Consider the following 23,801-nt stretch of genomic DNA (forward strand, 5'->3'; position numbering starts at 1 on the left):
CAAGTGGGGGATATGGTCTACTTGATGTTGCAACCGTATCAGCAGTCTCCAATCAAGAAGAGTAGAGCAGAGAAACTTAAGCCACGATATTATGGACCCTTTCCGATTGTGCAGCGAATTGGTGAAGTAGCATGAGTTGCAGTTGCTTGATGATAGCAAAGTTCATAATGTGTTTCATGTTTCACACCTCAAAGGGGCTCTGGGTCATCATGTGATACCTTCTCGTGTATTACCTCCATTGGATGATGAGGGAAGATTGGAGTTGATTCTGAAAGCTATACTTGATACCAGGGAAACACAGTTGCGATGGAGAACCAATCCTGAGTTTCTAGTTAAGTGGCAGAACCTTCCAGATGAAGACGCCACTGGGAACCTAAGGATATCTTACAGTATTCAGGATTATGATTGCTTGAGGACAAGCAATCTTCGGGGGGTGGGGGGGGAGGAGTGTAATGTCCCCAATATAGCAGGTTCTTGGATTTTTGATTTGTCAGCTCATCAACGTGATCCCCGTGAGTTGACATTTGGTTTTGGGGGTCTTTGATATGGCTTTGCTATTTTTGGACTTACTACTTTTAGTAAGTCACTTCTGGCCAGTTCCTATTTTTGGTCAAGGCAATTCTGACATTGTTGAGTGCTTATCACTCTATTTTCGGGCTTTGGACAAATTAATTGGATGAAGTCACGATTATTACGATTAATTCAGGAGTTAATGATTATTTAATGAGTTTTATATTATAAAGTAAATTGACTTTATATTATAAAAAGTTATTTAAGTGAGAAGTGTCAAGGTGAAGCCAGGTTGCACAAAATCTTATAAATATGATTTCATTTGGAGAGAAGAGCATCATGAATCATACATATTTTCTTGCTCTTACCATTGCCTAAGGGTTTGATGAAGTTCTAAATTTTCTTCCATTGATAATTGTGCTGAGGTAGACAATTATCCAAATCTCCAACAGTACTAACTATGGCTTAGGAGATTAAACAATTCTGAAGAAATCGGTAGTGCTGGGTCTGCCATTTGTCAATCCAATTGCCCATCAATTTTAAGTAAATCAAGGGTAGCGGCTCATCTGAAAGGTGACTGAGATTCCTGGAGTTACGCCTGGAGTGACTTATGATATTCATTCATAGTGGGAGGTGGATAATAGGAAGTTCTGGCCAGCAGAGATTACTCACAGCTTGGCGCCATAAATCCACCTGTAAAGACATCTTTCTTGGATGCTATTCTTGGCCACCAATATATATCGCAGGAAGATAGCCATATTCATAATTCCCTAAAGTCAGCAACAGAAAACTTCCTTGGCATATCGTGTGAGGGGTCATCACTGGTGTCTGGCGTAGCTCCTTCCTTATTGCTGGCGGAAGTTTATTAATGGTTTGCAATTTCAAAACAGGTTCACCACTTTTAATTGGAAATTTGGTATGATAATTTTGTTATCTTCTTTAATCACTGGTGTTGTCAAAAGCTTAGTCGATGAGAAATTTGCTTGTACTCACCATAACTTTGATCTATAAATTAAAATCAAGAAGCTTGTTCACTGTTTGTTTTGGTAATTCCATTGGAGTCAACTTGAGGTCTTTACAAACTTGGAAAGGCTTCTAAAGTGATAGCTACCTTCTAGGTTCAGAAAAAGAATGGCAATCATTAATAATTTTTGACTACTTAGCCATACCATGTTCATTATTGGCGTTTCTGTCATATAATGTCAATTGGAACCTCAAGGAGAGTGAGTTGCCAAATTTAGAAACAAGTGTATCCCTCGAGCAACAATGTAAAAGGATTGTTAAGCATGTCAACAATTAAATCTAAATTTTATAATAAAAAAATTGTCAAGAATGTAAGGCAGTAACAAGTAGGTTTCAAGTTTTGGTCTTCAAAGCAACCAAAACAAAAGGAGTTTAATCTATATTTTATAATGGAAAATTTGTCAAGAATGTAAGGCAGTAATAAGTACGTTTCAAGTTTTGGTCTTCAAAGCAACCAAAACAAAAGGGGTTTACTTCAATAGAGAAAGAATTTTAAAATATTTATGGAAACAAGCAACAAAAAAATTTCTTATCAGATGAAAAGCCTTTTCTACCATACTTCCCCCCATAAAGTTTCATTTAGAATTCATAGTTTGCATGACAATGATTGTAACCGATTCAAAATTTCATATTTTAGATCTTTCAGACTAGAACCAATGTGTTTAGAGAGCAGGAAAACCATGAACAAAGCTGAAATTTCAAACAATAAACTTAGAATACCGAAATCCTGGAACTTGCACAATCTTCCACAATAAAAACAAAGAATACTTTCAAAAATATGACAAAAAAGTAAGAAAATACTTTCCTTGCAGCCATAAGCTTTTACTGGCGAGTGCTTTATGGTATAAGGACCAGCAAGGTTCAACTCAGTGAACAGAAAGAGGCAAGTGTCCAATGATTGCTCACTGACGAAGACATCTACCTGCAGAAAAATCGTTACATTTGATGCAAGGGTGCTGAAAAATATAAATATAGTTCTATATATAGAGTTTATCCATAAGCTTTACAGTCAATATTTATGAATCACAGAGAAAGCTGGGATTGGAAAAAAATATTGTTAAGAACTTTAAGTACATTATATGGCTTAATGTTTCTACCCTTTTCAATATAGCGAAAAAACAAATAGGTATCTTTCCAGATGTAACTCTGCCCTGCATCTTCTCTGCACCAACAACACGGTAGACCAAGCCAATATCAACTGGATGCAACAGTTCTACCCTGCCAAAGAAAACCTTGCATTAATGAATTGTTAAATTCATATTATTCAAAACTGTCCATTAGCCTGGCTTTTGATTCTGAAACTAAATCAATTTTTCAAAATAATTATTTCATCATCTCTTGCCATTTCAAATACCTACCACATGTTTCTTTGAGCTTCATAAGCTTGAAGCATGAACTGTAACGTACTAATAATCCTGAGCTTAGAAGAGCTAACTTGTAGCACATACTGGGCACTACTCATGCATGTTCGGAAAAGAGGGAGAAAATGACTCATTCCAGATGTCTCATATAGTATGACAACATCCAACTTTTCAACCATAACATTCACCTGTGCTAACCGTGAAACACTAGCCTTTGTCACTGATGCATATCGTGGTTCACCATATATTGATCCATCCCTCTCAGTTTCATCAATTTGGAAATCATCAGGCCGAAAAGTCTTAAGTTTAAGCGGGTTTCCAGGCTTTCTGACCAACATTGGAAGCCCATTAACAAAAGCAAGACCACCATTACTCTTTTTGTTTACAAAATAGAGAGTTTTATTATATGAATGACCACGTAAATCAAGCTCCTCCTCAGCATCCTCTTCCCTGTGCTTAAATGGAATACTGCACCAAAGTTCCTGGGCATTATTCTTTGTACTTGATATACCAATTAAGCTTGACCCAGGATGATAGTGCACACAATAAGGTTGCCCGTCATGATTTCTTGCATGTATGGATAGCAAGGAAAACCATGATTTTGACTTTTCATTGTACTTCACCTGCACAACCACAATTTTTCAGTTTTCAAAATAGTAGAGTTAAGGAAAAGCTTAAACACGAAACATAGAACAATAAAAACAACATTAAAACAAACGGAAGCCAAAATAATAAGAACAAGAATATGTAGAATTTTCATTCCTAGACTCCCTGAAGTAGATAGAGAGAAGTGCTGGACAAATGCAGAGAAAACAACAACAAACTAAGTATAAAGAAACAGAAAAAGTGTTGGTTCGAGAAAAATATATAAAGGTCGAGGACGACAATGTGATAAAGAACACTGAAAAATGCAAGAAATTTAAGTTGTCAATTTTAATAAGGAATACATAAATCCCTTCTATGAGGATACAGCTCCCGTTTAAAAAGGAAATTCGGTAAAAGACACCACTATCAGTAAAGAGTAAATAAATTCCCTATATGAATTAGAAATTATAAAATTGAGCATGAGGAAGAAGAACATTCAAAGTTACAGGATTGTGGAAAGAAGCAAGTTTTGGAATAATCTCCCATGCAAATTGATGATGTAGGATCTAACATAGGTAAAGACATTTGTCTTACTTTTGATGGTGCAAACTAACAAAATTGTATAAATTCAAGAAATCAAAGTGAAAATTTCACTTATTTAAGCTACAAGCGAAAAAAAAATACTTCTGTTCTCCACACACTATAAATCCTCAAACGATTGAGTCTATGCAATTCAAGAGAGATTCACAACACAAACATAAAAATTATGATGAGAAGAATAAAAGAGTTGATTTATCGGAGCTTTCAATGAAGATAAATATGCATTTTGGCCATCTGTATGAATTCAAATTGGAAAATCAAGAAGCTTATGAGATGGACTTCCATGATGACCTTGTGGCAGGTGTACACGAGAGGAATACCTCAAAAATCAAGATTAATGGTTATCAACTAGGTGAAATTTTTAAACCAGCAACTAGTTATAAGTATTTTGGCAACGACCTTAGTAATTGCTCAAGGAATGACAATTATGACATCAGCAGGAAACCGATATTCTTGCAAGCATTTTGTCATCATAATAAGTATGGAGAAAATGGATTCATTCACCCTTCCAAAAAAGTGAACAAAAATTCCTTCATTGAAGCTTGTCTACACAAAATAATACGAGATCTGGGTAATATTTTGAAACGCACAATACTAATGTTTGAGATGTAGTGTGCATCTAGATCTTCCTTGATACCTCATTCTCATGGTTCTCTCATAATTCAAGGTGCTACTCGTGGAGATTTTGTAATGTCCCCATTTTTAGCAGGTTCCTGCAGTTGGCTAGGTCAGTTCACCATCGCGACCCTCGTAAGCTGATAGTTGGATTTGAGGGTCTCAGTTGTGTGGTTATAGGTTTTCCAACAGCCTATGGTGTGTTTTGGCTCCGTTTGAGGGACTTACTATTTATAGTAAGTCAATTTGTTGGTTCCGATGATCTCAATTGAGTTAGAGGAGTTGGGTGATGCTCTCAATTTTTATTTCGAGCTTTCAGTTTGAGCTCCAAGAATCTTGGAGGGAGCATCTATTTATAGTAAGTCACCCCATCGAGTTCATTCATAATCTTTCATCATCAGGATCACTTTGATGTTGTCAGATTTCGATTCTGATGCTTCTTCAATTGTTTTTGCAAGATGGGTGAATTATTATTATTCATCTAAATATGCTAAGGTTGCTATTTTTGTTGGTGTTGTTTGTTGGTCACCTTAATATCATAGCTCGTTGGAACCGGGACGAAAAGTTTTGAATCGTGGGAACAAGAAACAGTGGCCTTGTGTGTCAAAATATTAAGTTATGGTGGAAAAGGTCATTTTCGGAGCCAAAAGCAATTAATAAATAAGATTATAATGACACTTTATTATATTTTAACATAGTAACACGGGGACGCATTCCCCCCCTTTTTGCCCGACGTCTCGAAAACTTCAACGCATCGGAGACTTGGGGACTCCGTCTCCCCATCCCCAGCGGCACCACCAGATTCCACCACCTCCACCGAGGATGACAGACATCCTAATATTCACTATTTGCAGATTTGACTATTTATGTTTAATGTTTGATGTTCCAATTCAATGCAATGTTCAAGTATTCACTCTTTTACATCTTTATATCTTACATTACAATACATATTTTCATAACTAGCAGTTTTAAGTACCATATGCATAGATATATTCACCCCTCTTGTCCCCTGCCGCCGTCCCCCAACGGTCCCCTCGCCATCCCCAAATTAAGGCCCCTTTGTCCCCCCGTCCCGAAAACTTGTCCCCCCATTCCGCCGTCCCCCAAGGCAGTGTAACTATGTATTTTAATGTTGTGTGTGGGAAGCTTCTTAAGTGAAGTTAATTTGAGAAACTTTGTGCCATTTGGAGATTATAAATATGAGCTCATTTGATGAATAAAGCATCCAGTTATTTGATAATCTTATTTTACTTTGTCGTCTTTGTGAGGTTTTTGAAGTTCTGATTTTTCTATGCCCTTGTTGAAGTATAAGGGTTTGGGATCTACAACTGAAGTATTGTAGATTCAATTCTGAGAATTATTCCGAGATTTCTTAGCAAATTGTGCTAAGGTATACAATTTGTCATTTCTCCTACTATATTAACTGTTGCTAAGGATAAGTTTAATTTTTCTTGCTGCTAGAGGTTGGTCTCGAATTTGTAAAGGGATTCGCTAGAATTGTTATATCAAATTGTTTGATGGTTGATTTGGAGTTGGTGGAGTGCCATATATATTTGTTGTTGGGCATTATTTTTTATATGCACTTTGGGAGCAGTATATTTGCAGTTGTATTTATTTGTTGGAGAATTCTTTTGTTGTTGTGTCTTCATTTCAGAGGGTTTTCAAGGCATGTCTACATATAAGTTTATGGACTATAGCTTCTAATTTTTTTGGGCGTTGTTGATTTAGATAATAGAGGATATTTTATCAACTAGGTTGTTGATATTTTATGAAAATATTCAGTATCTAAATTGATACTAAAATCTGGAATTTTCAGCTGTATATTCCCTATGTAATTTCCAAATATTTGAGTTCAAATTATTATTGCAATATCTTTTGTTTTTCTGCTATATTGTTGTATCAAAAATTGCAAAACATCAAAAGCAAAGAAATCAATTCTTCGTCACAAATTGTTTGGGCCAGCAGGGCTCATCACAGATTTGTACAGCAACTCTCAAGGTTGTGGACAATAATGATTGGATGAAGTTGGGTGATGCCCAAATCATTGATGTTTCAGAAGCAATAGTGTATTTCCCAAAGGAAAATTTAAAAATTTGATGACTCAAAACCTTCCTCGGGTGGTTAACTCAAGTGGAGCATATGAGAAATTAACAACATCAGAAACACATTAGCTCAGGTATGCACATCATTCTCACAAAGGGAAAAATATCTCACATGGTGCAGAGATCATGTGACATCCACAAGTAACTTTCCTTCCCTTTATGAAAATACCTTGAAAACATAATGCGCAGATGCTAGAGTTTGCAGCCAAAAACAAGATAAGAAATGTTATTTTGCCAATGCTGCACAAAGGCATAAAGAGCTACATGAATGGAATACACCTATTGCTAACAAAAGAGAAAGATGCCCAAGTCCTAACTGAGTTTAATATAACAAAAAGGGACACTAAAGAACTAACTCTGAAGAAATCTTAGAAAACAAATCAAGTAAATGTTGCTAGGACTAAGCATACAATTACACTAGCAAATTGCAAGCAATAAAAGAATACTTTGGAAATGATGATTGTAATGTCCCCGATTTAGTAGGTTTCTAGAATGTGGCTTTTGTCAGCTCATCATCGCGACCCTCATGCGTTAACGTCTTAGTCCGGATATTGCTATTTTTGGATTTACTATTTTTAGTAAGTCACTTTCGGATAGTTACAATTTTTGGGTTTGCAATTCAGGCTCGGTGAACGTTGGTTTGTTATTTGATCTCTTGATGCATTGTTATGGAAGTCATATTTATTCGGAAGATTGTGGTTTAACAGTTATTAATGATACTCTTTATTATCATTGTATTTTATAATATATAGAGTTATGACTTTATCTTATAAAAGTTGCCTTTCAATGAAGAGTGTGAGCTTGAAGCTAAGTGGCTCAGCTTTGTAGTATGTAGTATAAATATGGCTTTTTGGAGGAGGAGAAAGCATCTTGATTTAATATATTTTATTGCTCATATCGAGTGCCTGAGGGTTTGAAGGAATTCTGAGTTTCTTGATAATTGCGCTGAGGTAAACAATTATCCGTTTTTCCGACTGTATCCATTGTGGCTATGGAGATTGTTATTCTGAAGGAAATCACTTTTCATGTTTGCAAGTTAATAATCGATTGGAAGTATTTTAGTGACTCCATTACATTGCTGAGGGTGACAACTGGAGTCATTGTTGTTAACGTCCAAGGTGGTAGACTGATTGACTGGTATTCTGGCCCGCAACATCATAACAAAAGACTGCAATCAACGCCAGTACTGTGGACTCTGCAATATGTCATTGTTGGACGTAATTTCTGGCCGCATGCTCACACTAGTGACATGCAGGGTGATCAGACAGATTCTTCAGAGTTTTTCTGCATGAGGACTGGTCTTATCACATAGCGTGGCCTTCCCTCCCAACCAACAGCAACAAGGTTGTGGTCTGCAGATTTTATCAGGTTCCACCATTGTTTTAAATTGGAAATTCAATTATAATAATGTATGGAATTTTGTCTCTTCTTTCTTGAATAAAATGACATGTGGAGTTAGAAGGTAATTGTTAGAACTGAAACATATTTTGTACTCATCATAACTGCTGAAATTCAAATAAAATCAAAACTTTGTTCCCTCACTGGTTATTCTATTGGAGCCAACCTTCGTCTTTACAATGAACCCAAAATATCTATATTTAATTAAAGATAGAGATGTGGTCATTAGATTTGCTAAGATGTACATAAATTCATGTCTGGTCAAGTTTGAAGAACAAACCTTTGATCTGTAATCAATCAAGGACTCTACTAAAAAAGACTCAGATGGAACTTTCGTGAGGCAAAAGAATTGCTTAATTCTCTAGCAAACTTGCAGAAGCAAGAGAATTAAGAAAGGTATCAGGAAATTAATATAGATTTCAAATAAGTTTTGATTAGGAATAGCGTTTACAAATTATAAATGTTGCGAACACAAAATTGTCTAAGCATCAAGTTAGGTGTAACAAGGAAAACATCAATACTTTTTCAATCCCTTCTCAAATAACACACATTTTTATGTATATGCATATATATCTTCTAATTTGAATTTCTAAAACTTGAGATAGCACTAGAGCACTGAAACAAAAGCTAACATCTCAAAACCAAGGACTGGGAATTGTAAATCCTAAAAATTGATACTGATCCTGGCATAGCAAAGAGGTTCAGTCAGGAGATCTTGATAAACTGAATCAGCATTTCTTAAGGACAAGCAATCTATGGGAAGGATGGAGGCCATGTAGCCTTTTCCAAAATTATAGAAATAACTAAATTATTTTTAAGTTGTCGCAAAAACATATATTTATATTAAAACTAAAAGGCAACTTATCCTAATTATTTAAAAGTGAAAATCAATCAAATAATTTAGGTTGTTGAAAAGTAAAACTGGAATGAGAAATTGTATTTAATTAGTTATTCTTAAAAATTAATTCAAGTGATTATTTTAAAGTGTCACTAGACCCATGGTACAAGAAAGGTGTTTGAAAAAGACATTTTACTTATATTTTAATAACTTTTAGGAAAATAAAAATTAAAAACCTTAAAATAATTTATTTCCTCAAGAACGAGGTTAGAAACAGGACTGCTTTTGAAAAACCTATGCATGCTTTTTGAAACTATTTTTTTTAATATGAATCTACATATATTCTCCTCTAAAGGACAAGAACCCGCTAGAACTGTGAAACTCTGAAGGAAAAAACCCTCCAAGTTTTCACCATAGTTCCATATAGGAATTGACAATGTGCTTCATCAAGCAAAGATTTCCAAATTTTCAATTTTCATTTTGGGAGTGAAATATTTTTCAAGTCTAATGAAAATACAGCTTTCATCTGTTTGGCATGAATTTTCAAAATCAAGAACAACATGTGTAGCTTTCCAGTTTGGCATTTTTTCAGTTAGTGAATTTGATCTATCCTAGCACTATTTTCCACTCATCTAAACATGGGGAAATTCTGTATCAAATAACTTTTACCTATTATGGATGGGCCAACTCCAAGGTGGCCATATCATTCGTAATTATTCATTGTTCCTAGCAAAATTTATACTGGTTGATACCTAGCTTCACTGATTATTTGCAATGTACTACTACAAGGAGGGTTCCCAAAAGTTTTAAGGTAAAACTAAAACCAAATACACGTCATGAGCTATACTGAGTGAATATGCTTGAGGAGAATCTATTATAGCATATGGGGTAATTCTTTGATGAAACCTAATATACAAATTTACTTCGTCATTTATTTCATTTTGAGATCAATAAAATATCCATATTTGTTTAGAAGTAATCAAAGGAATTAGTAGGGATTTGAAGAGTAGTGCTTGGTAAGGTATGAATGAATGAAGGTTCTTAATAATATCCTTAAGGCCAAACAACCTATGAGCTCTCAGATAGTTAATCATATAAATAAGCACAACAGTCCAAAACGAGAGGACCACAAAAACTATGCTAAGGAACAAAATCATCATATCTAAAGCAGGCATCCGTGCATGTGATTTGGACGAACTGTTATTATCTAAGTTCATTTCTTATTACTGATGTCGGTAGCTTCCCATGACTATCATCCATCTGATTAGGTAGTTGTTATTTTGAAAGAGTTTGGTTCAGTGCCTTATGAAATAAACTTACATTTACTTCTGCGGAAAGATTGTAGCCTGCTTTTGAGGTTTCCCAACTCTTCATCAGAGGTAAAATTTAATTATAATGAATGCACCATACAATCAATCATCAAAGTTAGTCCAGATTATATGGTCAAATATGGGTTGCAATCTAATTAAACAGAAAAGTGTCTAATGGATTCAAGCACTCCTCCAAATGGGAATGTATTTAAACAAAATATGGCTCTGTGAATATTTCTTTCTTCTTTTAATAGTCTAAAACACTTCCATCACTTGATACAAGGGTGCATGAATATTGTCATTGATGTCAAAGGTTAGGAATGTTGGAGATTATAGCTGGAATAGATATCTTTATCTCTATAAAAATGGTTGTTATCGTTATGATCAAATTCAGCTGAAGTGTACATTTATGATAAAAATTGTAATATTAAATATAAAGACATGTGTCTTACAACACGCGTAGACGCATGGAAATTCGAAGAGTTGTGTATTTGAAAATGAAGAATCGTGTTTTGGGAAATTCAAGAGACCTTTGGTTGTAATATGAAGAACTCTCATTTTTTTTATATTTATATATCGCATCAAGCCAAGAACATTGTAAACTTGAACACTTTATTATCAATAAAGTCATATTTTGTTCTGTGGCTGGGTTTTTCCCTTCATTTTGGAAGGGTTTTCCCAAGGTTACTTCTTGTGTATGTTGTATCTGTTATGTTTTCCTTATTGTTGTTTATCATCTAATTTCTAGGTAAAATCCAACATGGTATTAGAGTCAAGTTTCGATATCAGCAATAAAGGGAAGTTGTCTAGTATTAAATTTTTGTCGTTTTCAGATTTTCAGCTGTTCCTTTCCTAATCATGACTTTTCTTCATATGATGCAATGATGCCTGTATTATATTCAGTGTTGGGTCTCTTTCAATTCATATTATTGTCTTATTTGCTACTCTTTTATTTTTGTGTAATCTGTCTTGCTTGTCAAGTTTGTTTTCAGTTCATGAATTTCTCAAAGGAATCAATGATGTTGTAGTAATGCTTTTGCAGTTAAGTTTTTCTTTATTTACCTCAGTGTGGCAAAGTAAATTTTTGTGCTAATTTTTTTCTTTTTCTCTCATCATCGTGTTTTTTCCTTTTTGGCAAAGTGCATGTGTTACTATCCATGTTTTACTATCCATGTTGTGTGTGGCACCATGCATTTTTTCTTTATTTCTATTTGGAGATTATCATTTTTTGCATCCTATTTATGATCAGTGGTGATTAGTTTTTCCATTGGTCCAATCTTTTATTTCCCTGTCACTTATGCTTGATGGTTGAGTTTTTAATGGTCGGGGCTTTTCCTAATTGTTGTTTATATTCAATAATACTTTAAGAGGTTGTTGGTTTATATTCTGAAATATTTTTATGTGTTGGTGCTGGTCTTTGAAGCGAGTATTTTTTCTCTCGAGCATATCTCTATATGTCGGAAGTTTATGCAAACATTGCACAAGATTGTTTTGTCGTGATGGTGAAAAGTTTTCTACATATATGTATTGTCGATTTGCATTCTCATTGTAGAGATGTCGTGTTACATCCCAAATTTTGACCCAAGTTTAAATCTCCTTTATAGTGTTCATTAGAATTTCAGAGTTCAAGGACGATGAAGCACGAGGGGGAGGGTATGTTATATCCCAATTTTTGGCTCAATTTAAAAATGTTCATATAGCCGTTGAGATTTCATGTGAAGTCAATTGACAGGTAAAATTAGTTATGATTATGTGAAATGTAAAGTTGGTTCATCGTTATAATATCATATGAAGATGACTTGTTAGTTAATCGTTATTATTATTATCTTGAAATCTTGGAAAGATGAACTAATATGGCGGTTAGCCATTGTGATAATTTATGAATAATAATTTGTTATAGTAATTGTGATTATATTGAAAAATATGATATTCTCGTGAAAAATTTATTTTTTGCGAGAGCGCATTGAAGGGGCGGAAGCATTGTCAACAAGGAATCGGGCACAAGGGATACCACCATCACTGGGAAAATAGGTATGATTTATGAACCACTATGGCTAAAGGAAAATGGCTAGACAAGCAAGAGAGTACATTGGACGACCATGAGCTAACCAATTAAATTTATCACTTAATAATAAAAGAAATCACTAAGCACAAATTGAACTATGGCCAAGTAAGTACTTTTATAATTGTGTCATTTGGTTGAAGCCTCCAAGTGTTAAAGCATGTCCTAACATATCGACACTATGATGCCTAAATATCTATCCATGAACATACATGTATATATGTATATGCGTAAACCAATAAAGATATATAAGAATGTAAACAATGTATACATAAGAAATATAAGATTGGGGTTTATGCATGTACATGTATATGTATACAAACATATATAGGTATATAGCTACCATGATGTTAATATTAAGACATTATTATTATTTTCCACCTTGACTATGGATTAATATTTTTGCCTTAAGCAGCCACCTTGTTAATTATTTTGTTGGCCTTATGTCATTTCAATGACCTAGTTTTTTTTTTCTATATTGAAAACATGCCACAGGTTTCGATGACTCTTTGATCTCTATAACTTCTCCACTGCCAGCTTTCTATTTTTTGCTTGTAACTCCATTCTTGTATTGAGCATGCGATTGAAACGGCAAGGATCCTCAATAACTGTGATTTTCCTTCATTCTATAACTGTGATTTTCGTTTTTGTGTCTTTTTTTCTCTATGCTTTGCTTCATATTGTCGTTGAATTCATACCTACGATTGCATTTAGAGTTGTCATCGTTTCTTATCTAAGATTTATATTAAGGAGTCGTGGATACACCAATGAGAATTGTATCCATATTGGGTGAATTTATATTTGTGATTCATTATGATACCTATGATTTCAAACTAATATCTGCATATTGCTCTATATTGAGACTTGCAAGTGCATTTGCCATTATTCGTATCAGTACCTTGTATCCATAATGCCATTGGCACATACTTGCGATTTACATTTTTATTGCTAAAGTTTTATATGAGTGAATTGTGTATCAGTGTTGTTGATTGTCATTGCATATTGCATCTATGTTGAGACCTATGATTTGCTAAGAGGACTGGTATACTCTGGTCTGGGAAAGGTGCTAGGCATTGCAAGCTACCACCAGCATATGAGCGTGACTAAATCCCTACTACGAGCCAGGTCATGCATTCCTGTGCACACTATCTCTTTCATTTATTTATGTTTATAATTTCTATGATTTAAGCATATAGAAAACAAATGGTAATGTCATAGCCAGGCAGACTAAGGTCCGAGATAGGATGATAAGACTTCATAGCTGATTGTTTAATTCATAAAATAAAAACTAATTCCTCTATTGTACAGAATTTTCTTTTCCAGAATCTAAAATAAAAGAGAAATACTTCAGTTATGTGAGATTCTTAAATAGGGGCATAGTTCATATCTCTCTGAGATAGGAATAAGCATCATCAGAGGGAGGTGTTAACAATGCTAATGAAATGCCAATGAACCTTTTGATATCAACCTGTTATAAGCCCAAGTGGAGCAGAGTAAAACTTGTCTATAGTAAACAGAGTTTGGTTATGAATTATAGATAACCACACTAGGATTCATCAAGGATGGCTAACAAGATTGAGATGAAGAGTGAGGACCAATAGCAAATGAGTAGTGGAATTATCCCTGCATGAAAAAGAGAAGACATGAATTCAATAATATAAATCATATTAAATAACTAAGTCAGCTCATGGTAGTAGAGTGGTGGGTTAAACTCTAATACGAGGATGCCTAGTGGCTGAACAAGGTGTCCGATGTCTATTTCCAAGTAGGAAGGGCCTTTCTCAATGGAGATTGTGTGGGGATATTTAAGGGTTCGCGGTTGGGAGGTTAAGCCCCTAACAATGCTTCTCTTCTCCACCAGATGTCAAGGGTTGCACAAGACAGAAATTAGTCATTTAGGAATTGTGCAATCATTTTAAGCCCAAAACAAAGTGTTCAGTTTACAATATTCATAAAATTGTTTCCGCATTCAAGATTCTTTGGCTCATTTTAAGCCCAAATTGAAGTGTTCATTGTTTTGTTCATAATCCCTTAATCATTCAAGATTGAACTATGTGATGGCATACATTGTTTTTTTAATAGCTCCCAAACCTAATGTGAATCTAATTTTAAATCAAGCTAATCTAAATGACAACAATAAAAACACCTTGCACAGTCAACAAAAGCATCAAAAATTATAATTGCACATTCTCTATGCCACAGGTTCATGTTCCCGTAGCTTTGGAAATCATGTCAAAAAGTGGTAAAACAAAAATAGTGGAAAAGAACAGGCACCCACGAACGATTACATTCAAATACCTTCTAGTAACAAGTATTTTACTTTTGTGATATTTGTAACCATGAATTGAGGATATGCTACATGGTTAATATCGTTTAATCAATTATTTCCTTCAATACTTAGAAATCAGTTTCCTCTTTCAAACTATTAGGAAATCAGTTAAATCGACTGATTTCCAATTTCAATTGAACCTGAAATGTAACTACGAGCATGAGATAGGCTTTTACTTGATGGTTGTTGTAACTATCCTTCATTCACGTGAATATGAATTATAAATGTATATTTTATCTACATTTAATTGTCATAACTAGAAATGGAAAAGCAGGAATGTTACAGTGATTTTGTTGCCCCAAATGGTACTGGTTATTATAATATTGTGGTATAATTTTGTGCCCTAAGCGGTATATGTGGACTGAATTGGGTTGTACAGATGTTACCCTAAGCAAATTCCAAATTTTGGAATTTAGGGTATTGCAAGCTTAAAATCCTCAATTTAATTTTATTTGAATATGCCTTCAATTGGTAGTTATGATATTTTTAGTTTTACTCATTTGTAACCATTAATCTCTTTTGCATGAACATGTAAGATAATTGCTTTCTCATGAATGTTAACTAGTAACTGTATTTTGATGATATGCTAGTTGATAGCTAAGGCCCGGGAAAATGGTATGTTACATGTCAGCATATAATAGTGTAGCCAAAGCCAGAGCTACAGAGACAAGGAGCAATTGAGTTACAGGTACCTTTGTTGGATTGTGTTGAGTGGGTGAAGTAACTTGGGGGCCTCGGGTTTGATCCTCTGGATTGGAATAGGAAGATGGCCATGGGTGTGGATTGTTGTGGGTGGAAATGCACACTTGCAAAGGGAATAGGAATGAATCAGGGATGCAGATGACAAACCCGTTGCTGCCAGACATAGTAGTGTGGCTGTTGAAAGACAATGAGATAACTAAGGTGAAGATATTCATTGCAGAAAAATGTACAGTCAAGGCCCTGGCCAACACAGGTATAGAGGTCATGGTGGGTATTCCCAACAACCAGCTTCTGGTAATGGCTCTACCATTTTTGACTTTAAATGCATTGGATCTCTTTTCTTTGAGGTTGCTCTCCTTTGTCGGACATCCCATATTTTTTCATATTTGTATTGCTTGTGCCTATCAACAAATGGCATGGCTCCAAACATAAGATCATCATTTTTTTGTATGATAGCTAGTACATTTCTCCAAGAAGAAATTATGTTTCCTTGCATTAAATATTATATAGAGTTTTATGTATTATGATTAGAAGGCATCAGGCTTGAAGCCAAAGTGCAGGTTCAGTTTTCTTTGCAAGGGACTCGTGAGAATCAAGTTTTAATTTTGATATGTATAAATTGGGCTGAATTCTAAGGATTATTAGAGATACATTGAGACAAAGGAGGTTAATGCATTCAATAGGCTGACTGTTGTAACAGTGAAATAATTTCTCTTTGATATTCGATTCTATTAAGATTATGACACTGTTAAAAGGTCATGCGTAGAACTGGGTATCAGAAGTGTGTTGTGATTAATGTGAATTGCGACAACTGCATGAATACATTTAGGAAGTTGTGGTTGTGACATTTGACCAAAAGACTCAAATCTAGAGCATATACTGAACTACATGGGATGATTATCATCATCTGTAGAACTTAGAGCTATGAAAGGTAGTTTGATTTTCTTATATTCAAGTTTCAGTATATGATCAGATACATTTTACTATATTAACTTTTAATATAGATCTTGAATTCGTTACTTTATTGGGAATAGTGTGTAGCACTAATTAATTTGATAAAGCTCTCTTGACCAAGAACGTGTTGACAGATTAATGAATGTGAAAATGCTGGTTGCAATCTTGGACTCATTTGATGATCATATATCTTCATAAAAGTGCGAAGATCATATACAAGTGGAGATTTTTCACCTTTAGAGGGAGATGTTGAGTTTTGAAGGATGATTTTAACTTCAAAGGGTCTTCTTATTGTGATCTTGATTGAGAGGAAATTATCATGGAATCCCCACCATTCTTATATATGTGGTTAATGTTTTGATTTGAGACTCTTGTTGGAAACAAGTCTCAGCTGTGATTTCCTTTTAATTATGAGTTTTTATTAATGTATAAGGACAACCAGATAACTCTTTCACTTATGAGAGATTCATAGTGACCATCATGTAGAGAGAGTCCATGATGTCATCACATTGAGAGATTCTGTGATGGGAGTTGGCAATCGTGTTGAGAGAGTCTGTGACTATATCACGTTGAGAGAATCCATGGTAAAATGCTGGTTGTAAACCTTACTAGCTTGTCATGTTAAGAGATTCCATGACAACATCACATTGAGAGAGTGTGATGTAAGAGCCTTGCAAGTTTGTCATCTTGAGAAATTCCATGACAACATCACATTGAGAGAGTCTGTGATGTAAGAGCCTTGTAGGTTTGTCATGTTGAGAGATTCCTTTACAACATCACATTGAGTGAGTCGGTCATATATAAATTAAAATTAGAATTTAATACAGACCATGGACCAAAAAACAAGTTAAACATTAAATGAGTTATAATACCACTTCCACTGGCCATGTCAAATGTGGAAGTTGCCAAAACTAAAGAGATTTTTGGCAAGTTATGCAATAATAACATTTTAGTAGGCACATTTGAGAGTTACATCCCAATTCTCCATCACCCCTCATTGTAATCAAGGTTTTTATTTGACAGATTCCAATAATATGAGGATTTGTGTAATGTCCCATTTTGGTATATTGGACAAACTGCTTCAATTCCTCACTCCTACACTAGCTAATCTTGTAGCTTGTTTTTGCATGATGGAGAGTGTGACTGATATGACTTGCACCTTTTCACACAAAATCTGGATGATTTGTATGAATGACTTGCAGGATGGTATTTGATTCATATATCCAAAGAGATACACTAAATCGTGCAGTGATAGTCCCTATTATATGCATATGGAATATGTTGTACAATACCACTTACTGTAGATTTAGGATAGAAGAATTGCTGCCCCTAAAATGAATATATGTTTATCAATTTATATATAATGATATGTAGCAAGGCATTCACTAAGTGAGATATTCTTATAGCAAGTTGTATCTGATGGCGAGCGGCATAACCACTCTGCACATAATTAGGGTGATATTCGCTAATGATATGGCCCAGCATATATGTGGTCCATAGCTTCAAACTCAACTTATATTTTCATCTGTGTAGTTGCCAAGATATTTCTTACTGTTTCTTTTTTGAATCCTCTGGATATCGACGTAGCATGTATACTAAAGAGGTTGATTTTTTAGAACTCCCAATGATTCAATCTAATCATTTTGGCTCTCTCTCTCTCTCTCTCTCTCTCTCTCTCTCTCTCTCTCTCTATATATATATATATATATATATATATATATATATATATATATGACTAACACGTTAAATGATTACTGTTGCTATATTAAGGAAATACACATGCTAGTATATTACCATTCATTTTATTTGATCAATCTATACAATGACATTAAGGATAGGAATATTAACAAATATTTTGATCCCTTTATGATTCTTTATCCATTATGTTATTATATTACTATATTATTCAATAATGTAGTAATTTTTGTTATATGAGTATTTTAATCTATTATCTATTTATTCATAATATGGATAATCTTAATAATAATTTATATTTTATTTTATTTATTATAATTTATTTGCTAAGTCTATTTTGATATGTATAATACAATTATACACAATACCATTACTGCTATTAGTTCTACTCGATAAGTCTTCCTCATTGTCAGGTTGGGTATCTTTCATCTTAGGAAAGAGTCCAGGGAAGCTTAAAGGCTTCGTGGTAGCGTGGTAAAGCGCTCCTACAATATTCTCGCCCACTTATGTTCTTGGATAGGTTCTGGAGCCTTTGACAAACTTGGTCGAAAGGTTTGGTACATGATGATATTCAAATAATTGGTTTGCGGTTTATTTAGAACATTTCATTTTATCTCCAATATATATATATATACATACATATATATTTCTTTTAAGATTAATTATTGTTGACTGGTCAATATTCAAATGACCTCAACTCTAGTAGATTGTCTGCATTTATTTAAATGACCTTGACTCTAGTAGACTATCTGCATTTTATGTAGATTGCAGATGTGGCATTGTATCTCACTATATTATTTCAAAAATTATCTATCTTTATATTTAAATATTATTATTTAGTTATATTATATTATTGTTTATTTATCTATTCATCAATTTTAAAACTATTATTTATTATTGATTAGTATTTATTACTTATTTTATTATTATTATTTGTTTACTACAACATTACTAAGTTTGTTAATTAAAAGCTCGGATGTAGAATCGAATGCAAATGGGTGCAAATCCTACACACAAAGCACTTTTGTTGCATGTGGATGTATTGGGATGCACATCCACAGGAAGAAAAAGCACTCCGTGTATGCGCCCGTGAGCATTTGGGTGTATCCAAATGCACTCGAATGCCCAACTTTGAAAAAGGTTTTAAAAGAACCTATTAAAAGTGTCTTTTTCCACTTTTAAAAAAAAAATTTAAGTATTTTTTTACACTTAAACCATGTGTTGTTGAAATTTTTTATTATTATATTTTTCCACTAAATCCTAAAATGGCCCTAAAAGAGGCCATTCATTGTTTTAACATATCATTTTGTTTTCGATTTTGCTTTCTTAAGATTTGGTCTACATTTTGACATTCCAAAGGATATATGATTATTTTTGAAGAGGATCATTCATGGCATGAAAAATAGCTCCCATAGAAAAGATCTAAGTGTCTAAGGTAAGCATTTGACCCTATTCTTAAGTCTTTTAATGAATTGTTGTAAAATTTTGATTAGAGAATCAAGTTTGGGGTGAATTTTTTCAAAAAAAAATTCCAAATTTTTGTAAGAAATAAAGAAACAAATTTAGCTCTTTGCTTTAATATTTTTGTATCTTTTTTGCACTTGTGTATTTGTATTTCATGGTTCTTTTTCAAATTTAAATTTCTTTTAATACTTACAATAGCAAGAAATCAAATTGCAAGAATGGTCGATAGTGAAATTTTAATGGGTGCGGAAGGAACCAATACATTCAAAACTCACATAGCATCTCCTTTATAGAGACATACCACAGGAATTTCACAGGTTGCAGGAAGTGGGGCATATATTTGGAAGTGTCATTACTGTGATGATAAACCAAAAAATAGCTCATATTCTCAGGTTAAAGTTCACTTTATGAGCCTTGTTGGTAAGGGTATGGGAATGTGCAAAGACGAAGATAAGAAGCGGTTGTCTCCTGCACAAATAGCAGGATTTGTTCAAAAACAAGAAGAAGCCAATAGATTGGTTCAAGATTAAAACAAACTTGCACTGAAACTCGAAGGCTCGCAGCCCACTTGCCCCCTCCCCTCCCTAAAAAAAAAAACCTCTTAGTATCTATCCTTGGAACATCCCCACATCAAGTACTTCAAGTACCCGAGTACCCCCGCCTCTACCATTTTGCAACCAACAGGTACTTATATTTCAATTTGAATTTTGTTTTTTGAATGTTACTATTGGGTATGTCCTATGTTGTTATGCTTAATGTTCAATGGTTTTGAGTCGTGTTGAAATTTTGTTATGTTCAAGCATTTCAATTCAGTATGTTATACTGAATGATCAATTCATCACTAACATTTAAAGTTCTATATGTATAGCCTTGACCATTTTTAATTAAAACAAAGTTCTATATGTATAGTATATGAAGCCCCCTGCCCCCCATCATCGTCCCCTTGTCCTAAAATTGAGGTCCTTTGTCCCCCTGTCCCAGAAACACATCCTAATGCCTCGACATCCCAAAGTTCTTCAAGGCCAATGTTACACAACAAACTTGTTATGTACATCCATCTAAAAAGGAAAAAAATGCATTTACCCACTAAATTAGTTGCAACCTCCAAACGTCCATTCTTGCCTATACTGAAAGTGGGAGATGAAAAAGTACAAATTACAATTCGCAAAAGAGGTCCATTGGGCAAGGCATTTAAAATGGAGGCAAAAAACATTGCTGAAGAAAAAATTGGATGTTGCCACTATGCTGATGGTCTTCTTTTTGACTTGGTGAGATCACCATATTGGAAGGAAATAGTGACAACAATCAATAGTGCACTGGCTAATTTCACAAGTCCTGGGTATGAAAAGGAATGTACCTCCTTGTTGCAAAGAGAGAGGAATAATGTTTTGACCTCCCTTCAACCATTTAGATATTCTTGGATTAAATCAAGTGTTTCTATTGTTTCAAATGAATGAAAAGATACTAGAAACCATCCATTGATTAATATTATTATAATGTCCCCCAAAGGGGCAATGTTTTTAAAGGCAATTGATTGTGAAGAAGTGAAAGATGCACACTTCATTTCAACAATTCTCATCGAGTCCATAGAGATGGTGGGTAGTGAGAATGTGGTCCATGCAATCACAAACAATGCAAAAAATTGTATGGGTGCGGGTGCTTTGATTGAGGGTCAATATGAGCACATTTTTTGGACATCATGCACCTTACACTCCCTCAACTTGGTGATGCAAAAAATTGGCACTCAAATAGAGCAGGTAAGACATATATACGAAAAGGGAGAAGAGATCTAAATGTTTGTGATGAACCACCTGTTAAGTAACATGGATCATTTTCTACAAATGTACTAACATTGCCAATGTGATTGATGTCTTCCAAATGCAAATTTGAAGACTCATAAATATGAGAGGAGGAGACATGTCTCATGAAGAGACATGTCTCTATAGTTAATCATCATTAGTTAATATATATTAATAATATAAATAACCATATGTATAACTCATCTTTAAGCATATATGTAATATGTTATTATAGTATTATATATTAATATATAATATATTATTATATTATTATATAATAATATATAATGTACAATATATATAATATATATTATATATATAAGATATTTATCTTAAAGATGATTTACCATGGACAAGGTATCTCATGATAAAATCAATCCGACAAAAGCTACAACCTTAACACTCCCTCTTAACTAGGGAGGATTTATAGAATACATTATGCTCTCAAGAATAAGAAGAGATATCATCTCAGTATGATATTCAATTCACTATGAGGCTAAATTTCTCACCTTTCATAACACACAATTAAAGTAATTTCCATAACTTTTAAAAACACTACCTTAAGTGTGGTCTATATGGTGTCCAGCAAGATCTGGCCCAAAGAACCATAACAAGTTGGTTATCATGGTGTCTGGCAAAATCCAACCCAAAGAGCCATGATAATAGGTCTACCATTTACAAGATTGCCACCTTACAATGGCAACCTTCTATCTGTTCGTTATCACAATTTCCAGCACTCTGGGACAACAATTTAATGAAGTCTGTCATGATAACAGGTCTACCATTTATAAGATTGTCATCTTGTAATAGTAAGCTTCTAATTATATATGTCAATGAAAGATCGTCACCTTTCATTACATATCATAACAATATCATGTAGTAACTTACATGATATCCACCATGAACCATCGTGAACCACCATAGCCGCTATTAGAGGGTGGAACAAGGATTTTCACCTCAGACTTCTCTCTTATAGAGGAGAGCACATTACAAGGAATTTCACTTAGAACTTCTCATAGAGAAGATATCATCCACAAGGGATTGCATCTCAAAATTTCTCCTTTCGAACAATGATCATGGGAAGTCAAGTCGTATAGTTTCCTTTGTCAGAAACTCTCTTCACCCAAGGATGCCTATTGAACTCACTCTGAATCTTATATTAAGATTTTGATTTTCTAGTGATAAGTCAATACTTCAATACTTCCTCATGATGCACTCAAGAGTAGGCCCATCAAAATCATGCAGTCACACATGTATTTTTAGACTGCCTCTAAGTATTAATCTTCTAAGCTCCTGTGTTGCCTTTGAAGAAGTGTCATACTCCCTCTTAATGTAGAAGGATACTCATAATCTCAATCATTAAAGATATTCACTTCAAGATCCTCACTTTATCCTGATCATCAAATGACTAATGAATTCTCGTCTACACAATATTTGATAGCATGTGTAAGGTACCAATTTATCTGCCCATGAGGGTCATGGAACATCTCCTTACTAAAGATGGTTCAAGTGGGAATAAAACATTGGTTATTATTCAACCCACAATGTAAAATTCCCACTCTTATATCTTTGAAAACTTTTACATCACATCAAATTTGATGACTTCTTTCTAAGTTCCAACTTGCTCTTTTCATCCATAGAAGCTCCAAACATTCATTAAGCTTATTAGTAGAAGCAAATATGTCCTTCCATTTTCTTAAATTCATCCACGATTCTTAATCTCCCTCTTTTTCCTACAAAAACATTCTCGGAAGAAAGATCAAGGAAAAATAGCTCTTATAGGACATAATGGAATACAAAAATAAGAGAGACAACTATAATACTCAAGGATAATAATAATCAGATATTCATCATAATAGTGTAATATTGATTCTTGCCTCAAAACAATATAATTTTTCTATTCTTTAATGTCCAAGTGACATTCTTATATATTGATCTCAAAAAAAATATCAATCATTTTGTTAATAGACATATTATATAACAATATAATATACATTCTCACAAGTATATAGATGTAAAACATAGTAATGGATATTCATATAATATTCATATTCTTATATATTCAATCACCTATATAATTTATAGCAACTTATATTTCATTTATAATATAGACATTAGCAACATACTATATATCATACCTACCAATGATGTCCACTTTACCTCTACTACATGTTGAGAGTCTTCTATTTATTTCGAAAAAAATCATGCCTCTTTATAAATAAATATCTATTCTAATGAAAGTATAATGATTTTCCTTCTTTTGGATTTGTTTGGTGCTCCTTCCCTTATTGGTTTCGAATGGTACAAAATTCTTTTCTATGACTAAATATGATTTCTACCCTTATAAACAAGAAATTCATTTGGCTCAGTCGATCAACAGAGATGCCACATAGATGGGAGACACCTGCGCTTGACAAGCAACTAACAATGGGGTTTCCTTGGCAACTAGGGTTT

At 33.9% G+C, this 23,801-nt stretch overlaps 1 protein-coding gene across 5 annotated transcripts in view; it reads right to left on the minus strand.

The window, feature by feature from the left end:
* The window catches only part of LOC149552143 (vacuolar protein sorting-associated protein, putative (DUF1162)), a 336,370-nt gene that overhangs the window by 182,686 nt on the left and 129,883 nt on the right, over positions 1-23,801 (minus strand). For all 5 annotated transcript variants that reach the window (XR_016352867.1, XR_016352866.1, XM_089787620.1 and 2 more), the window contains exons 10-12: positions 2,892-3,517; positions 2,631-2,751; positions 2,339-2,455 (exon numbers count right to left, since the gene is read on the minus strand). Coding sequence is in view for 3 of the 5 variants with exons in the window: in XM_089787620.1 (XP_089643746.1) it covers positions 2,339-2,455; positions 2,631-2,751; positions 2,892-3,517 (864 nt within the window). In the remaining 2 variants the exon portion in view is untranslated. The remainder of the gene's footprint in view (positions 1-2,338; positions 2,456-2,630; positions 2,752-2,891; positions 3,518-23,801) is intronic.

This window comes from Cupressus sempervirens, chromosome 6 (genome assembly GCF_028749045.1).
Source record: "Cupressus sempervirens isolate cs-2001-9-10 chromosome 6, ASM2874904v1, whole genome shotgun sequence".
Taxonomy (NCBI): Eukaryota; Viridiplantae; Streptophyta; class Pinopsida; order Cupressales; family Cupressaceae; genus Cupressus; species Cupressus sempervirens.